Genomic DNA, 26,105 nt, shown 5'->3' on the forward strand with positions numbered 1-26,105 from the left:
TAAAGAATTGATTTGACTTACTAATGCGTGACAGAAAAAGAGGGTACAGAGAGAGAGAATGGAGGAGGGCGATAGATATGCATGCAATACGTCAGTACCACTAGTTTGTACATAATTGTCCAAGTCGAATAGTGACTAGTGATGACACTCAGGAAAGTTACATTTGATGCAAGGACAAACAGGACACTAAGGGCTGGATTTATAGAAAATGTTCAAAGACCCCGGAAAGTACTATGGGCCTCATTCCGAGTATGGCGGTAAGGGATAGCGGCCACCGGTAAGGAGACCGGTGGCGGTAATCCCTTACCGCCATACTCCGAGTTCCCTTTGCGCCCTCGCCCTTAACGCCTGCTTTGAGCAGGTGTTAAAGTCGAGGGCGCAAAGGGGCCTCCAAGCCAATAACGGTGACCGTAATGAACGGTCACCGTTATTTGCATCTTCCCCATTCACATTGAGCCCTATGGGGGCTCATTTGGGAATGGGGAAGAGCCTTGGTGAATGGGGAATTACCGCCCCGCCAACCTTGGAATGGGGCGGTGATTCCGCCATCCACCAAGGCGCTGCCGGTCCGGGTACGGCGTCAACCAAGGCGTTAATAGCGCCATTGGTTAGCGCCGTACTCGGAATGAGGCCCTATGTACGTAAAACAACTTTGCGCCAACTAAAAATACGTTTGCGTGTTCTGCGTATTCATGGATTTCAAAGCGCAAAGTAACCCGATGGCCAAAGAAAACTGAGTTGCGCCTGAAATGCCCACAACACGCCCCCACGCAAACAAAAACCATTGCCAAAGAATAAACTTTATGCCTACCTCTGCCCCACCATCCAGCACACCAGCAAAACTGATTGCGGTGCCCCATAAATCAAGGCAGCACCCGTGCCAAACTGTGTACGCGGTACCCATAGGTCAGGGATGCATCCTGGCGAAACTGCACACGGTCCCCTATAAGTTAAGGCTGCAACCCTTAAAAAATGCGTGCGCGGTCCCCTGTAATTAAAGTCTGCACCCGTGAGAAAGTATGTGTGCAGTCCCTTCGTAAATCAAGGCTGCACCCTGGCGAAACTGTGCACGTCCCCATAGGTCAAGGATGCATCCATGCAAAAGTGTGTGTGCGGACCCCCCGTAAGTCAAGGCTGCACCCCTTGGAAACTGCATGCACCCCCGTAGGTAAAGGCTGCACCCATGCAAAACTGCGCACAGTCCCCCATAAGTCAAGGCTGCACCCCTTCAAAACTTAGTGAGCAGTCCCTTGTAAATAAAGGCTGCACCTGTGCGAAAGTGTGTGTCCAGTACCCCCGTGAGTCAAGGCTGCACCTCTTCGAAACTGCGGACAGTCACCCCTACACTGAAGGCACTCAAACCTCTGGCCCACACCCCTAAGTCATACCAGCCCTTAAGTCCCAAAACCCCCCTCCAGCACCCCTCACCTCTGCCACTACCCCAGGCAGCCCCCTCAACTCCAAACACCATACACCAGTCCACCACACCTCCATGACTACCCCAGGCAGCCCCCTGAAAGTAAATCCCCTCACCACATCCGCCTGACCTCTTACACAACTCCAAGACAGACACTCAAGGCCCAACACCACCCGCCAGCCCCCTCACCACTGCCACTACCGCCGGTAGCCCCCTGACAGCACTCCCCCTGACCTCCGTCACCACTCCAGGGAGTGCCCTGACAGTACACCCCCTCCCTACACCACCCTGACCTCCACCACAACCCCAAGGCAGCCCCCCTCAAGTCCTGACACCACCCACAAGCCCCCCTCAACAGTGCCACTACTCCCGGCAGCCACCTCAAGCCCCAACACCACCCACCAACCCCCTGACCTCTGCCACTACCTGAGGGAGCCCCCTCAAGTATTGACACCATCCCCCAGCCCCCTCACCACCACCAATACCCAGGCAGCCCCCTAACAGTGCACTCCCCTTCCGGCAGCCCCTGACCCCCACCACAAACCCAAGGCAGCCGCCTCAAGTACTGACACCCCCCACCACCTCCCTCACCTCTGTCACTACCCCAGGCAGGCCCCTCAAGTACTGACACCACCCACCAGCCCCTTGACCTCTGCCACTACCTGAGGGAGCCCCCTCAAGTACTGACACCACGCCCCCGCCCCCTCACCACCGGCAATACCCCAGGCAGCCCCCTGACAGTGCACTCCCCTTCCACCAGCACCCCTCACCACCGCCACTACCCCAGGCACTGACACCCCCACCACCTCCCTCACCTCTGCCTCTAGCCCAGGCAGCCTCCTCAAGTCCATAGACCACCCACCTGCCCCCCTCACCTCTGTCACTACCCCAGGCAGCCTTCTGGCAGCCCCCGCTCACCTCCTTCACCACCCCAGGCAGCCCTCTAGCAGTAGACCCCAATTCCCACACTCCCCTGACTGACTCGACAACCCCCTCACCTCTGGCACTACAACAGGCAGCCCCCTCAAGTCCTGACACCACCCAATAGCCCTCCTCACCACCACTACTACCCCAGACAGCCCCCTCAAGTCCCAACACCACCCACCAGCCCACCTCACCTTTGCCACTACCCCAGGCAGCCCCCTCAAGTACTGACACCACCCACAAGCCCCCTCACCTCTGCCCCTACATCAGGCAGCCCATTCAAGTACTGACACTACACAACAGCCCCCTCACCTCTGCCACCTCCCCAGGCAGCCCCCTCAAGTTCTGACACCACCCACCAGTCCTCCTCACCTCTGCCAGTACCCCAGGCAGCACCATGACACCACCTGCCTCCCCCCAACTCCACCACCATCCCAGGCAGCCCCCTGACAGTGCACCTTCCTCCCCTCAGCCCCCTGAGCTCTGACAGTACCCCTAGGTCACTGGTCCTGCCATATGACACACTTACACTCCGATGTTTATCAACAACTCACCTCAATGACGCCAGCCTGCCTCCAACATCAAGTACACTTGCCACATATCCTCCAACTTGAACAACTGGGAACACTGCTGCAGAATCCATGTCCGTAGCTCATCACAGGACTCCCTGGTACAACACACCCAGTTGGACATGAACAGGACAGCATAATGTAGCACCAGCTAGACTGCGACCACACCATGTACAATTGACATAGCAATGAAATGGAAGGCAATGGAATGCATCATGGTGCCCATTTCCCATTGCAATGGCCCAAAGTGCTGTAGGTGAATGCTCTTGGGGGACCCAAGTATGAGAGAGCACACATTGTATTAAGTCATATGTAATGTGTGTGTGCATAGGAGCCAGTACAAAAGGAATGAATGAAGGAAGGCAGTCAGGTAGGTAGGCAGGAGTGGCAAAGTCCCTGCAAGTGACACAGGTTGAACTGGCATGTGTCTAGGTGATGTGAAGACTGTCGGAGAGTGTGCAGCCAGACTGAAAAGTAAATAATCGGAGAATTCTGCATTTCAGTGGCAGATATGCAGCATGATACAAGAGCAGCTTGTGGGTGATTGCAGCTGTGTGCGGGTGGGAACCCTGCCTTGGGAGGGATACAGCCACTGAATGATGAGTGCACAAGTGATGAGTGTAGCCCGCACATCCACATTGAGGCACCAACCCACGTGACAGTACTATTTGAAATGCATTCCAACAACAGAGAAGAAGTGATTTTGCACATGGACAAAAAGAGACTGCAACAAGAGAGTGATCATGACTCAGAAACTTGTATTATAACATTCACAAAACAAAAACAAAACATGGGAAAGGGTACAATGCCCAGGGCTGAAATGAAAATAAAAATCCAAAATAAAACCTAACACTAAGAACTATATACACAGGCAGCAGGCTTATATGCTGCCTGTGTATGCACCGGGTGCAGCCTGAACACCCTCCTGGATGCCCCCACATGGTCCTTGCGCTGGCCTGCAGTTGCCTCCTCCTCCACCTCCATCACCCTGGATGACTCCATAGAGTCTTCTACCCTTGATGGCCCCTCTGCCTCCGCACCCTGCCCCACAGCCGCTGAGGAGTCACCCACCACAATCACTTCCTGGAATTTACCCCCAGCAGCCTCGCCTGATGGTACTGGCGCTCCCCCAGCCAATTCTCCTTCAAAAGAGGTGGTGTCAATGGAGGCTGGCTGGGGTGTGTGCCGGGGTCTGGTGGCCGGGTCCTTGCGCTTCCGCTCCACAGCAATGCCTCTGCCCACTTCACAAGCTGCAGCAACTGTGCAAAATGGGACAAAGAACATTGACATCAGTTAGTGTCAATGCATGTGTGGCATACACAACATTAACAATCGTGCAGCATATGTGAACCAGCAACTGACACACACACATGCACGCCCATGTAATCCGCATGACTACTGACACATGAGTGTAGGGACTGTGATGAATCACAGTCATGACACATGCATATGTCATCAGCGCACATTGTCGTGTGGCCACAAACACATTACAAATAACATGCAATGCCACCATAGCAATGCCAAAGTGATGTCATGCAGTGAGGGACATAGGAAGTGCCCCTGGGAACCTGTCCACCCAATTGGAGTTAGCAACATGCTTAGCTGACAGCTTGACCTGTAAGCATGCAACATGTACCGGCACACATTTCTGAGGAACAATCGCTTATGTCGTGTGGCCCAGTAGATACATATTGCAGGAACACACGTTAACTTGGCCTTCAAATGCCGTAGGATGACACATCCGTTTAATGAGAGGTCAATGCACCATGAATGCCACACATACACTGTAGAGCAGTGCTCCACATGGGTACTCACCGGCAGCTTCCAGGCGTCCTTGCCACTCACAGATTTCGGAGTGAAGTTCCGGGTAGAACGTCTCAAGGACCAGCAGTTGATTTCATGACAACTGGTGGCAGCTAGCACAGTACATCGCCACTGTAGGCTCTGCCGCAAGGGCTGCCCTTACCTTCTCATGGCTATGGGTCTTGAGGTCCTCGCATCACTTCTTCACGTTCTTCAGTGGACGGTCTGCCACCGCTTCCCAGATCTGGTGATGTCCTCCATTACCCAGCTGCATTGCAGGGTTGAAGAGGGCATCATAGGCACCCAGGATCCGATCCACCAGGATGGCAACTTCGGTGCTGGTGAGGTTGGCAGCCCTGTCCCTCTCTGACGTGGGGGTGCTGCTCTCTCAGGAGGAGGGTTATGGTCCCAACATGGCAACCCCAGAGACACATGTGGCTTCCCTGGGTCCTGGATAGGTGTTGTGGAGCTGTGGTTGAGTTGGTAGGGAGAGGTGGAAGTCCCAAATTCCAGATGAGGGTCACAGGCCCAACACAGGAGAACAGGCAATTGCAGAACAGCTGGCCCTCCAAGACAGTGCAGGTAGGCAGCAGGTACTTACACTCAATCAGGCAGCAGCAGATGTTGAGTGTTTGAGGCAATGCAGGGCCAGAGGAAGCAAAAGCAATGGCATGCAGGCAGGAGGAACTTTGGTGCACGCCCCTCATCTGAGGCAGCAGAAAACAAAGTAAAGCCCCTTATTAAGTTATGCGCTCATGTCAATGACAGTGATATTAAAGAGGTGCGGCGCGCATCACTGGTTTTGCGCAAGAAGGTATGAAAATGGACCAGTTTCTCAGACACACATTTGGGGGTGCTACGCAAGTGGTTTCCTTCAAGTAACACATACAACATTTTTCATTTTGGGGGTTTGCCTCTGCGCATATGTGCCTGTATTTTTTCCCTTTTTAAGGCCTATGCTGTATCGCATATGCAATGTGTTTATTTCGGGGTGCCTCTGCGTATCGCGTACTTTTTTTTTTTTGGAAGCTTCCTGGGTATCGCCCATGCAATTCTTGGCTCTTGGGGTGGCACTGCATATCGCTTACTGCATATTATTGCTTTTGCGGTGCATTGGAGCCTTGCTGGACCACACATCTACATTGTACATCACTTAGACTGTTCCCTTTCTCATTTTGACTAGCACAGTATATTGGTGCGCATTTCATTCATCCATTTTGCCTGCACCATGAGTGGTAAGGCCCCAAAAGGGAAAGGGAAAGGGCGGGGACATGGTGGGGACACATCTGCCCCAGTCCCAGGAGGTCATGGTGTGCCTCAGCCCACAGGTGACCCGGCACCTGAACGCGGATATGGTCGGGCCGACAGGTGAACCAGCAAGGGCCACTAGGTCCAAGAGGGGATGCTCCACAGAGCAGGAAGAGGCTCCACCCCAAGACCCATCACAGGATAAGGGTCCACAGAGGAAGAAGCGCTTCACTGATGAGGAGCTTCAGATCCTCGTAGACTATGTGACAGATCACTATCATGAGATGTACTCCTTTGGAAGCAGCACCTTTACTCCTGCACAATGAATGGCGCATTGGCTGCTGTGACGGGACTCATCAATGACTATGGTGTGGCGAGGCGCACTGCTAAAGAGGTCCAGAAGTAGATGAATGATCTCACGCGAAGGACCAAGCAGAAGCTCAGTGACAACCTGGGCTCTGCACTGGCCACTGGAGCGGGGCCAGCAGAGTAGGAGCAGCTGACTCCAATTGAAGAGCCGATTAGTCAACTCATTAGCAGTGAGCAGGTGCAAGGTGTGAGAGGCCTGAAGACCTATGAGAACACCTCTGGTGAGTGGCCTTTGGTTCATCGTATGTGTGGACAATTATGGTTGACCAATCCATATATGTGTAGTAGTACAGCTGGCTGCAGTTGTCAGCCATCCATGGCCAATGCATGTTCACTTCCCTGTCCACTTCTGTCACTTGGCCTGTGCTAGGGGAGGTGGCTGTGTGGTTCCAATGCGTGACAAATGTTTGTGTGAGAGTACACATCACGGTCTACTGGGCTTCACAGCAGTGTCAGTACTCGTATTCAGGGTTGTCACTAACCAAATATGTGCACAGTGCAAGCACATTTTATGCCCCCCTCACGTTCACATATCACCCAAGGCACACCTCTGTGCCACGCAAAAAGTATACCTCCTCAACATCAATGTACAATTGCCACACTAATGGGACCAGTCAATTTACATTGTACATCATGAACATGCAATATATGATATTGAAACACAGCAGTTGCTGCTGAGGTGCATGTTTGTTCTGTCACCTGCACCTATGGAACGCCTTGTCAGGATACATTTCCAAGCTGCCTGTACTGACACACAGTGTTGTGACTAGCCATCCAGGGTTGGAGAACCCACAGACCTCTCCCCTGTGTTGTAGGCATTATGTTGAATGCACTTATCTTGTATAGTGCATGGTGTGACACTAGTCAAAACATAGGTTAAACAATCTGATGGTGTGTCATCATTCGAAGGTGGACAGTCATGTTCTCTCCTATTGAACTGTCTGAAGACAATCCATGAGAAATGGTTTGGGGAAGAATGACACCAATGTGTGTACCTGTCTGCTTTGCATAATGCGCAATTTATAACTGACACTTTGATCATTGAGCTCTACGTTCAAATCACCAGTCTGACATAAAAGGTATGTATGTGGAGATCAATGAATACATGACTGTGCATGTGAGCTAAAACCATTCATCTGTGATGCAAAGTCACGATGTGTGATGCATGTGTTTCCAGCCATTTTGTGTATTTTTGCATTGTAATGCGCATGTGCAGGCTTGTAAAGGTACTCATGACTCATAATGCTGTTGTCTGTCCATGTGCAGGTGATGCTGCATCGGATGCAGAGGAGGAGGAGGAAGAGGGGGAGGTCGTAAGTTAGTCCACCAGTGGAGGCTGTGGTGTCCTGCGCCATGAACATCCACAGGTGCTACAGACGTTCATCAGTTGTGCTCCTGAATCTTCTGACTCTGCTGACTCTGCAATTGAGATTGCAGAACCAGGTGTGATTGACTCATTGAGGGACCAGGAGGCTGCCCCGGTGGGCAGGTCGAATGGGGCTGTTGACTCTGCAGAGGTGCACCAGGCTTCACAGGTTCAGTCAGTGGTGTACCCCACATCTGCAGTGGTTATGGCTGTGAGATCGCAGTCCCCTGAGTTGCGGTCAGATTCTGGGACTGCTGCCCAACAGCGCGTTACAGACCTGCAGCCAATGACAAGGCTCCCACTGCAATGTGCCTGGACCCCAGCATCCCACCGCTGTTGACCACGCACATGTGGTGGGCTTGTGCATGCCGGAGAGTCATTCTAGGAGCAGAACATGTTGCATACAGCCATCCAGCATGGTGACAAGTTGCAGGACATTTCTGGAGAAATGCATCGCATAGCCGGGGACATGTACAGCATGACCAGGAACATCTCCAAACCTGCTAATCTTGATGCACAGCATCTGGCCTCTCAGTGACTTCTGCAGCAACTGGTGGTCGGCCTGGAGAAGAAGCTGCATGCTGAGATGCGGCCCTCAAAGTTCTCCCACAAACTGGGCATGAAGGCCAGTATCAAAGGCCTACAGGCTCATCTAAAGTGTCTGCAGGACTCCCTGTGTGCAGATGCAGTGGCACATAGAGAACCCCTGAAGCAGGAGACGTTAGCATCTAGAGAAGGAGAGTTTAAGGGCTTCACTGCACAAGGAACTTTCTTCCACAAGGTCCCAGATCCACAAAGAGATGGATGTCTTGAGGCAGACGTTGTCCCAGCAAGTTGATGCGTCACGGATGAATGCACATGCGGACTTTTTGGCCATTCGTGAAGAAGCGCATTGTGAGCTCACCGCCTTTGGGTTGCTGGTGTATGCATCTGTGTGTGTATGCATCTGTGTCATGGCTAGCCTTAGCCAATGAGGACCAGGCTTTGGCACTGTGCGGACAGGGTGCACCACCACCAGCTGATGATCCACTGCAGGATGGCAGCCACGGTCCACCCATGCCACCTCAACCATCTGTACTGTGATGTCCATGGAGGGATTTCCTTTTCTTCATCGATGTATTTTTTTTGTTTGCTCACATAGACACACACCCTCTCCCTCCACCCGCCAGGGTTGACATTCCACCCCCCACCCACTGTCCAAGGACCAAAATGGACATCTTTTAAAAATTATTTTAACCTGTCTGGGAATGCTTTTTCTAGGCCCCTCCTCCCCCCCACCTTCCCCCTTTTGGAATGGACACATTGTCAAACCTGTCCAGGATTGACATCTTATTTTTTGGTTAACCATGTCCGGGATGGACATTTATTTTCTTTTTTCAACCTTGAGAGATGTGTTGTTGCCCTCTCGAGGGATTTATGAGTGAAGTACTGGACATGCAGTCATTCACAGTGGTGTCAACTGACATGGTTCACTTGACTGTAACAGGACTTTTTGAACATATGTGTAGTATGTATGATTTGCTGCTTTGGCTGGTGAAATGCAATGTCACATGCTGTTGCAGCGATTCTGATTCATCTAGTGACTGCGCTCCATGAGGGGTCCACCGTGCATCCTTTCACCTCCATGGTCCCCATGCCCTCTACCGGGCACTGGCCCTCCATTCACAAATGTGGAGGAACAGTTTCTGGTGGACGTGATGAGGGAACCACATCAGGTCTGCTCTGTCAGCAGTAAGACTGAGCACTGTCAATCATGTAAATGTCGTTTTCAATGTGAACCACAATCTATACCTGCATTCTCACACATTTGATTGTAAGTGGGTGAATGTCAGTGCAGATGTGTTTTGTCCACATGTATGTATGTGTATGTCCCCTTAAACATCTATGCGTGTGAATTGGTTTTCAGGTTCCACTTCCACAAAGGACAGCTGACACATGGGAATGTGCAGCACTAACCACACTTGAGCCATTGACAAGCCTTTGAGAAAACTTACAACAAAATCCTTATACACAACCTCAATTCTCTGTACATCTGGACTCTATAAATCAGGATTGTTCACCTCTTGCCTCAATGACTGTTATTGATGTCTTCTTACTACCACCCTTCTCCTCCCCCCTGCCCCATGTGTCCTACGGGGTCCTGCAGGTGTACTCCCTGTCCACACTACACTTTTTTTTTAAACTTTATTTATATTTTCCAATAAAACATATAACAGGATCAACAAAAGGTAACAATTCTCAAAAGTTTTAACATTAGTATTTACAGAAAGTACAAACTATCAATGAGTTAAATGAGTAATTCCTAAAAGATTATAATTATCCAATGAGCATATTAACAAACATACCAATACCCTATTGTCGTCAACCCTCTATACACAATTATTAAATTTGTATAAGATTTAAAACCAAGAAAAAAGAGGGAGAAAACATGAAGAAAGAAAGAGAAAGATGAAAAGAGAGAAGAAAAAAAGAAAGAAAAAAAAACCAAGCACCCCACATAAAACGTAGACACACCCCACACCCAGCATGCCTTATAGTTGTCATAACCCACATGAACACGCAGCTATCAGATGTCATTCACTAAACCCACTTCTATGCACCATACAAATCATTAAAAGGCGACCAGATATCTAAATAAATATCTTCCTGATTTCTCCTATAATACATATACTTTTCAAAATCTGATAGCAACTGCATATCATTGACCCAATCTTCCACCTGCGGCTTTTTCCTAGTTTTCCACAATCGCAAAATTAGTTTCACTGTCACTATTAAAGCCTTATTAATCCAACACCTATACCTTCTAGCAGTCATACATCTTTCTGTATCTGATAAAAGAATTGTTGACAAGGGTGTCCTCTGAAAGCTTACAAACAATACTGTATCCAACCGATCTAACACCCCCCCTCAGAAACTCATTAATCTCGAACAATTCCACATCATGTGAACCATAGTCCATCTCTCTTTCCCACATCCCCATCATACCTCATTATCTAGGAGACCAAATCCATGCATGCGCACAGGTGTCCAATACAGACCACCCAGAATGTTCTGATGAACTAGGCATAAGTTCAAATCCAATTTACTCCTATAACCCACCTGTTTTATCATCCCCCATTCGTCTTCCGAAATTGAGCACTACAACTAATTTTCCCATTTTTCTTTCAGTCTATCCCATGACTTAACATTATTAACTTCTGGAGGCATTAGATTGACGTAAGTAGATACTGCGCATGGAAATGATTTCAGTACTGTACGTAAGACTGGTTCAGTTCCCAGTGAACCTAACAACATTCCTAGCCTTTGACAGAGAAGTATCTTAACTTCGTTATACCTAGCCAACTCCTGCAATCCCAAACCAAACTTCCTCTACAACTCTAAAAAGGGAACCATCGGTCAGTCCTCTACAATGTCCTATAGCCTTAAAATATAAAATATTCTGATCATTATCAACCACGAAACCAGAGTCATGCGTGTAGCATTTATAGTTTGCAATCTAACTTGTCTTGATGAAATTCTTTCCATCGAGTAAATATTGTCTAATTCCAATGGGCGAAATACCTCCCTCTCAATTGTAAGCCAAATTGGCTCATAACTATCCGTGAATACCATACAATGAGCAGCCTTTTTTAAAATAAAGCCCCTATGGTACTTATCCAGATCCGTGTAACCGAATCCACCCTCCTGTACTTTACACAACATAATATATTTAGGAATTTTGGCTTTCCCCTTCTCACCCCATAGACATCTCTGAAATGTATTATCAATCCTTTTTAATAATTTCTTAGTAAAAGGCAAGGGAATTTATTGGATTAAATATAACACTTTTGGCAATAAAGTCATTTTAATGGTATTAACCTTAGCCCAAATTCCCAGATTCAAACTCTCCCATTTTCTGATATATTTAATTAGGTCACTAATCAAGATTTCAACATTTAACCCAATAGTTCCTTTCAAGTCCCTGGCGAGGTATATCCCTAAACACTTAATTTTCAAATCAGACAATGTACAGCTCAAATTCTCATAATCACCCCTCATACAGCTCTCTGAAAGTGGAAAAACTTCAGACTTTTCCCAGTTTACTTTGTGAGCAGAAAGTTTACCCACTCTTTCAAAAGCTCTCTTCAGGACACTACTCCCCTCCCTTGATAATATAAATACCATGTCATCAGCATATGCCAAGACTTTAATTTCTGTGTCCCCAAACGCTAGTCTTTTGATATCATTATCCCTACCTATATATGTAAGAAATGATTCTAAAGCTAAGTTAAACAAGAACGGTGACAGCAGGCATCCCTGCCTTGTACCCCTCTCCAATTTAAACAACGAAGTGGAAGCCTCATTGTTCACCCAAATTCTAGCTGTCGCATCACCATGAAGACACCTGATAGCTTGCAAGAAATGTAACCCAAATCCTAACCTTTGCATCGTGAACTCCAAAAATGCCCAATTCACTCTGACAAAGGCTTTCTCCGCATCAATAAATACAAGTACTGTTTCCTGAAGCAAATCCCTTGCTAATTGCAATATTTCAATAATAGTCCTGATATTGTCATACCAGACCTATTCCTCATAAATCCTACTAGCGATTTGTGTATTAGGCTCCCAATATATTTATCCAACCTAGAGACAATTTTAATATCCACATTAAGTAAAGAGATGGGACTATAATTACCACACTTCTTATGAGTGTGTGGTCTGTTGGAGGGGGAAGCAACAGCAGGAAATTGATGTCATGTGCATGAACTGTGGTGTCCAATGCAGGGCGCAGGGGGTAGGGGGTTTGGTGGTTGGTGCAGAGTCTGGAGTTGTGGTTGAACAGACTTATTTGTGTGGATGTTGCCAAAAGGGCCTCTTTCTGGTTTGCATGAAGTGGTGTGTTGAGCATGTTGTTTTTGTGATGAGAAGCCAAGGATTACCCTTTCACATGTGGCCTTTGTTTCCCAGTCTGCCTTCCTCCCTCACCCCCTATTGTCCTTCTTCGCCCTCAGCATGTACTATTTTTCCATCAATGTGCCTTCCAGACTCTCAGACCATGCTGCCTTCTTTCCTATCTTTCTTTCTCTGTCTTCTTCTCTTCATCCCCTTCTCTCTGTGAAGGCCCACTATAGCAACCTCCATCTCACTCCTGATCTCCCCAGCAGCCAGACTCCTTGTTGCTCCACAATTTCTTTCTCTCTCTCTCTCTGTCTGTCTCTCTCTCTCTCTCTCTCTCTCTCTCTATCTCTCTCTCTCTCTCTCTCCACAGCTACACATTCATCACTCTGTCCCGTCTCCCTCTCGCCTTCTGTCATCCATCACATCAGCTCCTATATTTGTACTTCCACTCCCCAGACCTTCACCTCCTCACTTGGTATCCCCTTTAACTCCCATGTATCCATGGGTGACCCAAAAGCACATGTATCACCTGACAGTGGGTGTGTACAACTTATATGCCTGCAATCAATGGCCTGACTTGTGCCCGCATCCAAGGGATTGACTGACACCTGTTTACAGAGTGCATGTCGTGCTGTGGTTGAAATTTGGTTGCTTCACTTCCACTGATTGATCGGTCAATGAGTTGTGATGTTGCTGGATTCATTGTTGCTCACACTCTGTAATTTGGACTTCCAGTCCTTGACACTGGGTGTACCATGGCGATCATGTTTCCATGTTCCATATGGGAGTAATCAAGGCTGTCCAGTTTGTTTACTTTCATGCATTGCATGTCTTTGCAAGCTTAGAATGTTGTTTCAGGTGGAATACTGTGGATGCAAGACAGGTGGGTACCTTGTGCAGGTAGGTTCAAGTCACTCAGGGAGCATATGTTGTGGTGTTGTTGGTGACTGTGTGGGGTGCTTTTCATTGCATTGGCCTGAGGTTGAGCAGGTCCCGCTGCATGTTACCAGGTGCTCAGTGCATCTCAATGTTCCCTTCAGTTCCAAGCTTATTGGTGCCCGTTCAGTCCAATCCCTCTGGGCTCTGCCTTCCCTTCCTCTTGCCTGTTGCCTGCTTCCTTTTGTGTGCCAGTATCCTTGATCTCCGTTTATCATTCCTTTCTCTTGTCTGCTTGTCTCTTTTCTGCCTGTTGCCTCTGTGCCCTGGCTTGCTCTTTGACTGCTGCCTGTTTGCACAGCTGTCTTCTGCCGGATTCTGTTTTCACTGCAACTGTTGAGGATTTCACCTACCGTCATCTTGGACATTCCATCATCGGCTCCCTGCCATTGTTTCCTACACTGTCCTGATGCCACGTTAATCAGGGGATGCCAAATCGTAGCATTGGGAGAGCTTCCGAGGGGATGCTGGGTTTCCAACCTCTCAGGGATCTCTGTTCAGGAGTTTTCTCAGTGTCATTCTGACTACAGCCTAAACTGATGTATCACAATGACCCCTCGCCGGACAAGGGGTAAGTGAAACCTGGTCCTTAACAGCATGGGACTCAGGGGGGCAGGCAGTGGAGGTGCTGTGGGTGGCGGTGGTGTCACTGTGTGCAGTGTTTAACATTGCATTGGCTTGAGGTGCGCTGGTCCAACTGCATGGGTGCGGGTCTGACATGGTGATGGTAGGCTGGCGACTCATTGCTTGCAGTTGTTGCATGTCGTCCAGGGGACAACCGGATGCAGTGTCATTGTGTACATGGTTGTGTTACATGATGTAACCTTATGTTCTTTTTCTGGACTGAGGCATTCTGCATGGGCAGATGGTTGATGATATTCAGGGGAACATTGCTGTGGGATGCCTGCACGCAACACCTCAGCAGTGTCAACTGGTGTGGAGACCTACAGAGTGGAGCATGGATTGATTACTCGGTACATCTGGTGCAGGCACACAAGGGAAAAGATGTGAGATGAGATGTGCATCTTTCTTGAAGTGAGCTTGCTATTTTCTCAGTTCATATGACTATTTTGATGTGGATGTGTATTGTGTACATGATTTCTGTCAGGGAATGGGGTGGCCAGTCCACCTGTATGTTGTTGTGCGACACTCATAGGGTGTAAAATGTTGTTTCCACTTGCTATGACTGTATCAGTGGTTGGTGCAATTGATTTTATGACTATGGACATGCACATTTTGCCTCTCCCAGACACACATTCTCAGAATATTGGTAAGGGCATGGTGGAATGGCCCCAATTCATCATTGGATGTCACCAGTGGTGTGGCTTCACTGAGTGTGCTCCACAGGGGCCGGTATTCATGTAAAGTATGATTGCACTAGCTGATTGCATGCAGCCTCTCCCTGTGCCCTTTGGCTGAACAAAGGCATGGGTGGTGCCTGTGGCGGAGGGCGATTTCCCCGCTGCTTCTCTACTGGTATGCCACGCTGTGTGGCAACATCGTGCAGGACACAAGCTGCCACAATGATTTTGCACACTACTGGTGGGGCATATAGCAATACCCCGCCAGAGTGGTCAATGGAGCGGAAACGTGACTTGAGCAGCCCAATTGTGCACTCCGCTATTCTCCTTGTGGCTATAGGTGCTGCATTGAACCGTATCCCGGATGGTGTGGCAGGATTTCTGAATGGCATGAGCAGGAATGGTGAGAGTGGGTAGGCACGGTCCCGTGCAAATGTGTAGATGGTTGTTAATGGCATTGATTGCCATGGTCATTTGTTCAGTGTGTCACGTGACTGCATGCATTTGCATGACAGTTGATACTCACAGAGGAGCCAGCTGTTGCCAAACATTCCCAATGCCAGGGCCCGGTAGAGTGGTGACCGGCAGTAGATGATGCTGTCTTGAGTGCTTCCAGGAAAATTGGCATTGACTTGCATGATGACTCCTTTTGCATCACAGATGACCTGCACATTGATGGAATGCTAATGCTGCTGGTTGCAGTAAATGTGCTCGGTCAATCGAGGGCACATAGCACAACATGCGTGCAATCATTGGCTACAACTACACATGGAAAGTGTGTTACAGCAAAGAATTCCTGGGTAACTGTTTGCCTTTCCTGCAGTGTACGTGGCATGTATATGTGCCAACGCACGCATGCATGTGACATGATGCAGGCCAATACCTGGCGTAGACACTGGGATTGCGTGTCCTGAGATATGCACCCTACAATAGCAGTGATGCGCTGAAAAGATCCTGTGGCTATGAAATGTAAGACTGTCAGCACCTTATCCAGTGGGTGAGTGCATGGGAGCATATGGTGGGTGATGCAAGGTCTTCCTCCCACTCTATTACTAGCTCTAGGGTGACATGCAGGGAACCTGTACCTTGCATAAACCTGATCATCTGGTATCCCAAATAGTGTGGTGCGTGTTATGAAAATATAAAGCCTCTGCATCCTCCTCCTTCTTTGTCCATGTACGATGGCTCCCAGTATACCTGCATTCATCCTAGTTGACCTACGTTGGAATAGAATGGTGTGCATTGCATGCTTTATATGCGTTGTTTCCTTTGCGCGTTGTACTTTGTGTGTACTATCATGTGGGGCTGAGATCACAAGGTTTGCATGTGGCTTTTCCCGATGTGAAATTGCACGTTGAAATCCTTGAATTCGGGTATGTTTGCGCTTGGATGCGTGTGTGATTTCTTTGCGTGATCTGTCACTCAACGCGCCCACGTTATTCCCTGTTCTTCCTCATTTTGCGGGGAGAGTGGGGAATATGCATGTTCTGCCCCCTATTTATTTTGTTGCATAGGCCCGTCCCACACTTTGCATGGAGTGTCACGTACAGCGCTCGACTGCACGCAAAGACGTGACGTACTCGTGCAAAATCACGTAAATACACGCAAAGTCCAATCCATGAAAGGAGTTTTACACACTGAAAACGGCGCAAAATCTCTTTTCAGTGCGCAAAACATTCTATGTATCGGGCCCTGAGTGCCTGATTCATGGAACTTTTAGCGCTGTGCGAAGTGACTTTGTACTGCCAACAAACACCCTGATTCACGGAACGGTGCAAAGTGTATTTTTGCAGTGCAGAGTGGCTTTGCACCACTTTTACACCAGTACAAAGTGAGATTGCACAGTGCTAAAAATTCCATGAATCAGGCCCTAACACACTATTTGCATGGACTGGTCACATTGTACATAACTGAATGCTTGTATTGTCAAAAAGTAGTTTGACAGCAGATTAAACAGTATTTGCTTAAAAGTGTGTTAGATCTTTCGGCCCACGTTTGGGTGCTGACCCCACCCTTGCAAAGTGAACTCATCCTCGCATCTTCCACTTGCGCGTATCACTCATCGCACCTGCGCACTGCTGTGGACAGACTGCTGGAACTGATACAGAGAGATGGCGCGTGCTTTACCCTGACGTGTTCCACTCTTTCATCGGCATGTTTTATGATTTCCATTGCCTCTCTCACGCTGCTTTGATTCTGGGCTCTTAGTCATGAAAGAGTTTGATGATACAATTTCAAAGGGTTTTGTAATCTCGGAAGTTAAAAAAGGGAAGGCAAACGTGCTTTTATCAATGTATAAATATTACTGAAAAAATCCAAAGCATATTTTGAACTCTTCAATGGGCTATGTAGCACTTAATGTTTTTCTATTGTTATGAATATCTTGGTTTGAAATGTGCTCACCTTGTGTCGAAAAAAAGTGTAGCAATGAGATTTATTTGGATTTTCATTGGACACGGGATTCAGCCCCCCACTTCTCCCATTGATGAGGGTTGTTATTACGGGATCCTGAAGTGAAGATCAATGATTCAATGGGCCAGATTCTCGAACCTTTTTTTGGCGCAAGTGGTGAGATGAACTTGCGCATCTCATCACTTGCGCCCATAAAACGTGTTTCCTATTCTTAAAGGTAATCTGATATGCAGATTCAGATACCATTTCCCTGCGCATTTGCGCCAACAAGGAGGTATTTCTCAAAATTTGAATGCGCATACTGAATTCACAAACCGTGCTCTGAAGTGCACAGAAATGAGAGACACACCCACTGATCCCTTTGGGAACAAGCGCTGGGGGCGTGCAAAGTATCTCAGGGCCACTTCTGACCTTCTCATGCATTTCTCAATATGTGTAACATCAGCAGTTTGCATCTATATTTCTTTCCCCCAAACAGGCATAGACATGCTTTTATTTTTAGTTTGCATTTCACAATGTCGGGCCGTCGAAGGTCCAGTCACTCTGAAATGAGCTGCGTGTAGGGAGCCTATCATACATTAGTGTCATAAGCATCTTTTGCGCTGCCCCACAGCCCGCAAGGAATGCGCAGGCCTCCTTTTTTGAATAAGGTGACCTGTGCCTTTCTCCTCTGCACTTTTTATACTTGCACTACTTTATCAGAATGTGCCCCAATGGGTATTTTTCTGTGGCTATTTCGAAGATGTAAGAAAGGTAAAAATAAATAAATAGTGAGAACAATTATTAGAAACCAGTGTTCATTTACGTATTACACAAATTGATCGTTTACAAATGATCGTATGGTAAATCTGGCCGAATTCGGCCTGCACCATTTGATCGTTTGTAAACGATCAGTTTGAGTAATCACTACTAAACATGGGGAGCAGTGGTTGCGGGGGTGTCCCCCAGTCCCTATGTTTGGTAGTGATGCCCTTTGGGGGTATCAGGGGTGTTCCCCACTTCCAAAGGTTTGGAGGCAGGGGACAAAATAAAAAGAAAAAAGCAGACCCAGCAGTGTTGGATCTGACCCGCGTAGGAAGGACAGATCCAACGCTGCAGGGTCAGAAACAAAGCAGACACCAAAAAGGTAAGTAGGGGTGGGTGGGGGGTTTACATTTGGCCCGATTTGGCCACGGCAACATTTTCTTCGTGGCCGAATTGACCACGGTCACTTGGGCCGCAAACAATTGTGCCATGGCCAAATCGTATACATCCTGCACCTATGCACGTTATATGTCATTATAAGTCCAGGAAATAAATTAAATGTGCACAGAGCATCCTAGCTACCTCTGAGAAACAGCCACAGCAGTATATATGCCACTGAATATGAAAACAGCTAGATGCTTTTCATTGAACAGCTGTAACGAGTGCTTAGGACCAAAATGGGTACTTCTCCAATGGATACTATACATTGAAATTACAGAGTCATATGTCTCCAACAAATAACAAATATTGAAATTATGAATACATGTATTCCCAAACTTGAACCCTCCCCACACTCCTGCCCCCCTACCAATCTCCCTCACCTGTAGGCAGAACAAGATACTTCCTTGTGCGCCTCAGAACCAAACATAATGGCTTCTAGTTAAATAGAAAAGAGATCAACAATTAGATACTCAATAGCTCAGTCACTCAAATCAGAATAGAAATCCCCCCATCTTTCTCTTTTCGGCCCCCTCTCTCATTCTTCTTATTCTTCTATAGCAAAGAGTGGTAATAACAACAGTGATAAGAGACAGAGTTAAGCATCTGGTTTCTCTTTCTCAAGAAACAAAAGACTTCTTTTTGTTCATTTTATGACCTCAATCACTTCCACCCACTTCCCTCGTTCGTGCTTATGAGTCCTATCATAGCCTCTGCTTCGTCCTTTGCGGGCCAAACATTCAGCCAACTGGCCCTGAGGCCGATAAACTTTTGGAATTAGTGCACCGATTGTTTTCCTATGGCGCCCATTGCTTTTAGCACCGAAAGCCTCCTAGTTGTGCTGGGAAATGTTATCAAGCGGGAGGAAATGGTTATAGTCCGCCACTTGGATTGTTCATTGAGTTCCCGGAATGTTCAATAGCTGATCTCAAACCTGTTAAGTGAATCCTTTATTAAAAATTACCCCAATTACCCATATAGCTTTGGGAAATTTATGTAGCCCTCAACTTTTTTCTGGAGGTTCACTTCGACAAGAAGATAATACACCCAACCCATTCGTCACTCTATGTTCCATGAGAATCTTATTTCCCCCCCCAACGTTCAGCAAAACCTCTCACATTAGGGGTTACATCAACACCAATTCTCCTTTTTTTTAAACGCCTATGTAAATAGTATGTTTATTTTGCCTCAGTGAATTATAGAGGGTCTCAGCTATCACAATCAAACATAATCTTTGTTAATAGTAATGAACTGGAGTATCCGACCCAGCCCTTTAAGACGAGGCAGCAATACTTAGAGACTGATGGGGATACAGAATATACTCAAACATCAATAATCAAACTGACTCAGGAAGTTGGCAAAGTACATATGTTTTAATGTCAATTATCTAAAACAGGGAGTAACAACGAACATCAACGAAGTCGCTCGATCTTCTCACGCAATGGATTACACTAAAAAGCAGGTTATGTACTAAAAACTTGTCATCATTGACGTCAATCTGCGTGGCAAACTACAAAAACCTACTTGGAAGGTGATTGGCTTACAGGGAACATCTAGGTATACGTTCCATGCTTGTCAGGGAAGGTGATTGGGTATCTAACATCAGGTGGGGCAACTACTCCCTACTCTACTGCAGGTCACTACGAACGTCATCAAATACACGACGTCCCATTGGTTATACAAACTATAGGGCTCTCTATTACGTGGCCCTCTAACATTGGTTGCCACTCTTGTACTCATCTGTAATATTCCACACATGCAATCAGCACGCAGGCTTGCACCCAGGTGCTGGTGGGCAGGTCATAACCATAGCTTCCCAACAATTAGCCTGTCATCAATCATCACACTTGCAGTCTGCTAGTCAATTAAGGCTTTGAACTTGGCCTTGGAAATGTTCCTTGCTCTGGAGAATACGAGGGAGTATAGGCATACTCTGTCTTCTTGGTTTTGATACAGCTCGTCATAGTGTCTATTTTCATCTGACCATGTGACTGCGGACCATGTTTTCGAGTCTTGCTGCTTTTAAAATATTATTAAATGATGAACCTCTGACGTCTTTAATGTTCTCTCCCCGCACCTAACACAGGAGTTAGTTCTTTTCACACATTCTGCAACTGTTGTATGCACATTTAGGCCCACGGTGGCCTTCACTACCTGGTCTTGGGCCAACAAAGCCTTTCTTTGATTCACCTCCATGGTTACGTTTTTGATTTCTAATTGCGACACACTGAAAAGCCTTTCTGTCTTCTCGGTCCAGCTCTGCTAAAGTGTGTTCTGTGGAATCATCCATAGTCCTTTCATTTCCTATGTATATACGTTAGCGCATTGCTGCAATCTATTTACTACATAGCTAGCCTTTAAGAATACTTTGTCTACTTGCGTTACTGCTTCTGTACAATTATAAAATGACTTGATATCTTCTTAATTATTTCTTTTAGCATGAGCATCTTCATCTCGACCCCGAAATGTTGCTCATCTTTAACACCTCCTCTTTTAAAGCCTATTGAATATGTATGTTCTCTCGTCTCTGCATCTCTTCTGGGTGCATCAGCTCTGCTCCTCATGGCATCACCAGTCTTCCCTTTTTCTCAGTTTTCACACTTCCTCCGGGATTTTATTCAAATGGCCATCATACTGTTGTGTGTGCATGTATGGCTTTCTCACTTGGAATCTTACTTGCAGTATTCTCCTTGGTATGGGTATCTTCACAGGTACTGCACATGTCTCACACTCTGGTTCCCAACATATAGGTAGCATGGGGAGGAGCTTTGGGTGCTGATAATTGGCTCCACAAATACACAAAGAAAAGACATGGCAATACAACATAACATGAACAACATTCACAGTTCCCGAATGACATTCTAATTTCCTGGGTAATTTCCCTTCCACAGGATTTAAAGTCACTTGTGCAAATGTTCAACAAAAGAAAGAAAGAAAGGTCTTAAATCAGCTCTTGTTGTTTCAAAGTCAAAGTAAAAGTGAATTAACCAAAAGATACACTGCAACAAATCTCTTCTCCTGTGTGAAAGATCAACTTTCTACTTCCAGAAATATAGCACCAATGGTAATCCTGGCCATGATGCTTTGTCACCTCTTCAAGGAGATTTGGCGCAGTTCAAAAGAAAATGCAATATCCACACTGCTAATAATACACAGTTCTGGGTCAACAGTTAGGATTTCTTTAGTTACAGTTTTTCGCTTTCACTTCAACACTTCTACTTACAGTACAGTCACCTCCTGCCTCACAGTACTCCACCTTGATTAGAGTATTACAATGTTTCATATACTTACATTGAAATATACCACCACAGCTTCAATACTTTGGACTACTACCACAGCTTCAGTGATTTGGACTTTTAGACAGGCTTCAACAAGATATACTTCAACACCCACCGTTAGGCAAGGCACGCTTCCTCTGAATATCTCTTTTCCAAAGGGGCTACCTCTTTGCCTCTCTTGTATGTCTGCCACAATGACAACCTGGATTTGCCTTTAAGATTCACTTTTCTCTGTCTTCCACAGTCTTTGGCACTACCGAATGTGTCTACTCCAAAATAGTTACAAGCAGTCTGTTTCCCTTCCTCAGCTTTAGCTGTACCTTTCTGCAAGCTATAAGCCCAAGTAATTACCCAGAAGCCTTGGTGCCACTCTCTTAGCTTCAGGTAATGCTTGCACACATGTTCCTTGGGCAAATTGACTGTTAACAACTTCACAGGACAGTTAAATTGTTTTTCAACTTTGAGAAAGGCTGGTATTGTTGTTAATATGGGGAGACTTTTGGCTTGGGCAATGCTTGTTCTCTGCCTCAGCAATATATACACTTTAACCTCTTATTCAGGAAAGGTATGCCTTGTTAAAGTAAAGAATAGAATGTAGTCTTCCTTTAGAAATTACAATGAGGCACACACAATCACTCCTTGATGTAGTTGTCAGAGTTTAATGACTTCATAGTTCGGTATTTGAAATGTATTCCCTTGTAAAGTGAAAGAAAGAATTCAGCTCTCCTTTGGGAATCCCAATTCCTTTGGGAATCACAGTTAGTCACACGTGACCACTCTTTCAGGTAGTTTTCAGAAGTTAAAGACTTTGACAATTAATTTAATAAGGTTAGGTGTTCAGTAATGGTCTTCGCAATGTTCACTATCCTTAATTTGTGACATGCGACCACTCCTTCTATATGAATAGTCTTATAATGGTGAACAATGGATGTAAGCAGTACTTTCTTTGCACGCGAGTAAAAGACTTCAACTACGTGCAAGTGCTACATTTCCCATTATTCCGGTAATTCAAAGTCAATGAAACCTTCTACTCGCTTTAATCATATCTCAGGAGGATAGCTCGGGGGCAGCATGCTCGTCTTGGAAGCAGGATGACGCAGAGAAACACAGGTGCGATCCCTGGGTCCGTGCTTAGAAACCTCTCGGTATTAAGCATGTTATACATAAATTATCATAATAATAATAATAATAATAATAATAATAACATGCAATATAAATGGTTAACTGGATGCTGTTGCCGGCAATGCTTGCGCAAGGTATTAAAACACCGAGCTTCACTCACTGGCTTCTTTAACACTTACACTGCAGGTCGCACTGATTCTACAACCTCCACCATGTCTTCGGCTGCTTCTGGCTGCTTAGGGACCTAGACCCTTACGCCATGAAGGTGTCTTTGGTCCGGCCACACATTTCTGGAGCCCCTCTCGCTCCTGAGACCCATGGCTTGGTACCTGCTCCTTGCCTCAGTCTATAGCACATTCAGGACGTGGCAACCACAGCAATCAGGCTCACATGGGGCAAGACAGCTCTCCTGCACGCTTTCCACTGCTCAGCCTCTGCACTTCAGAGTTTGGGGGAAGAGGAGCCTCTCAGAACACACAGTTTAAATCTGCTGTCTCTGTGTTCTGGCATCCTTCTTGTTCCCCCACTTCTGCTTGGTTTGGCAGCCTTGTGCCTTCTTCCTTCGGCTGCTACAGCTTGCATTCCCGTCACAGTCCCAGCTCCTTCCTCTCCTTACAAATGCCTGCATCTGACGGGGTCTTTTATGCCCCCCAGGTTCCTTCAGGTGTGGGCTGTTAGGCTTAATTGCCTGATTACTGCATGCCTCCTCAGCCCTCTTCCTCCTCCCAATACTTCTGGGATTCTGGGACCTGTAGTCCCTTTCAACAAAGCTGTTTCTTTTGACTTCTGCAGTTTAGCAAACAACCCAAAAAAAGTGTGGGATTATGGGGAAAGTTAAAAAGGGTTTTCCCAGTCTTCCTGCTCTGTTTCCCCCTCCCCATGTGATCCTTCCGCAGTACACCACCCCGCAGGGTTTGGATCAGGAAGCGTCTGCCTTTCCCATCCCACATGAGGAGGGTCTGAGATCAGGTTTCTAGGGTGAATCATCCCTGATTCATCACATACCCTTTCCCTAGTGTCACTGGTTTTCTCAGCCTCTAATGGGAATCGGAAAAGGAAATCAACATTCCCTTGTTCTTTACCTTTCCAATGTTCTACTGAGAAGCAATAAGACTGTAAATCTGCATACCAGCACATGATCCTAGCGTTGGTATCTTTTCTTAAACTCAACCATTTCAAAGGGGTATGAGCAATAATTAACCTGAACTTCTTTCTTGTTAGATAGTATTTCAAATATGTTATTGACCATTTGATGGCAAGGGCTTCCAACTCTAGAGTGGCATAGTTCTTTTCCCGATCAAACAATTTTCAGCTTATGTAAAGGATTGGATGTTCTACCCCATCATAGAGCTGAGATAATATTGCTCCTAAACCAATATGGGAAGCGTCAGTTTGCAAAATAAAGGGTTGATTAAAGTCTGCTACCTTCAAAACAGGTTCATTACATAATATGTGCTTCAATTTATTGAAACAATTTTGTTCTTCTGGTTGCCACTGTAATTTCTGGGAGGCTACATTCTTATGTTTGTGCAGGAGGAAGAGAAGTGTTGGGATTTACTCACAACTTTAGATGCTTTTGAGATTCTTCTGTATGTCTTCTTCCACTCGTACTGATCTTTGTTTATGGATAGGTTATTTTTTCCATTGCATTTCGAGTGAAGATTTCGGCTAAGTTTGGGAACCAACTGATTTGATATCATTTTCTCTACAGAGCTTGCTCTATATTTATGTACTCTTGGGAGATATTATCTTTACTGTTATCCTTAATATGGTCATTAGATAATTCAGTTTTTATTAAATTCACAAATTTAGTGTAGTGTCCAAATTGGTCTCCTTCAAGGCCATATCTGGTTTGTAATTATGCAAAAGTAGGAGGGTATTGTTATTATATGACTGATAGATATGAGACATGTTTTTCTCTATCCATTTGCTCATCCTGAGTCTTTTTATTGATGGTTATTTATGGGTTAAGCCTTATTGAAGAGTGTAAAACATGTTCAGTGCTGGTCTGCCTATGCTTCTGTTTAATGCTTTAATCAATGCTATTACAAGAGAGGATTTCTGAAGAGGTTTTCATGAAGAGACTACATGTGAGTAGGGATGGATAGAATAGCAGTTCTTCAAATGTAACCCGTGAGGTTTCTCCATTTCAGTCTTTGTGGAGGGTTATTGCTTGGTGGTAGGCTTTAAAGTTTAGAAAATGCACTCCTCCTGAATCTTTTTTGTTCATTCATAGTATCTATTATTTAAAGATATTCCCGCATCAGAAGTTTGAAAGTATGAAGTTCAGTTCTTTATGTAGTTTATGTTTAAACAGGATGGGAATCCCTACTTGGAACTAGAGAACTAATAGGGCAATCAACATTTGTATAGTATGGTTTTCTTCTAGACCCTGCTTAGGATGAGGAAACACTCAAATACTCAGACATTAGAAGGTCTCGTAAATCCTGTATGGATCATAAAGTATTTCGACCTTCCTATAGGAAAGTAGGTCTCTAGAAGATCTCTTGTTTTCTAGACTACTAGGGTGTCATAGAAAGCCTTTCCCTAGACGGCACTTGATCCCAAGCAGCCATGGCTGTAGCAGCTTGAGTGACCTTAGAGTACCATTTGCAAACTAGCCATTTGGGCTACACCACATACTTCCTGTAAGCATTAAACAAAGGGCACTAGTTCCAGATCAAATTCTCAGTAGATCAAGACATATTAGAGAACATTTTTTAGTAGATCTCTGAAGTTTGTTAAAATCAAACAAAATACAAGTTGTGATACTTTTTATTGGACTAACTGAAAACATTAAGCAGAGATGATAGATGCATAAGCTTTTGAAGTCTGATAAACGTCATCAGATGTGCTCATGATATGCCGTATGCCGATCATTTTTTATCAATTTAGGTTTGTTAAAAATCCATCCCCCATGCCAAACGTTTTAATCCTATAAAACATTCCATTAGATATGGGAGAAGGGATACGGAATACACCAGTCTTAACAATAAGTCAAAGGGTGTGTATTAGACTCTAACCTTAATTCCTCCTTCCTCCAAAATAGCCACCCAACAATCCTTTATATTTTGACATAAATGGTCCAAATTAAAACAAAGGAATGATAGCCAACGTTGGCAATGTGCCAGGTTGAAACCATGCATCTGCCAGGCTTCAGACACTGACACCTTTTATGCTGATCATAAAAGTATTCCTATAGGGGCGCGTAAAATGGCAGGGCCTCGCTTATGCACACTCAAAGTCATATGTGAAACCTCACAAACTCTATGATGTTTCAAAGTTTTTTCATGTGTGCCA

General features: G+C 46.1%; 1 protein-coding gene across 1 annotated transcript in view; it reads left to right on the forward strand.

Moving 5' to 3' along the window:
• LOC138472650 (DPY30 domain-containing protein 1-like) overlaps positions 1-7,753 on the forward strand; it is a 344,183-nt gene extending 336,430 nt beyond the window's left edge. The window contains exon 5 of the mRNA XM_069610929.1: positions 7,597-7,753. Within this exon, the coding sequence (XP_069467030.1) occupies positions 7,597-7,647 (51 nt within the window). The 3' untranslated portion in view covers positions 7,648-7,753. The remainder of the gene's footprint in view (positions 1-7,596) is intronic.
• The last annotated feature ends 18,352 nt before the right edge of the window (positions 7,754-26,105 follow it).

This window comes from Ambystoma mexicanum, chromosome 8 (genome assembly GCF_040938575.1).
Source record: "Ambystoma mexicanum isolate Mex_15411 chromosome 8, UKY_AmexF1_1, whole genome shotgun sequence".
NCBI lineage: Eukaryota > Metazoa > Chordata > Amphibia > Caudata > Ambystomatidae > Ambystoma > Ambystoma mexicanum.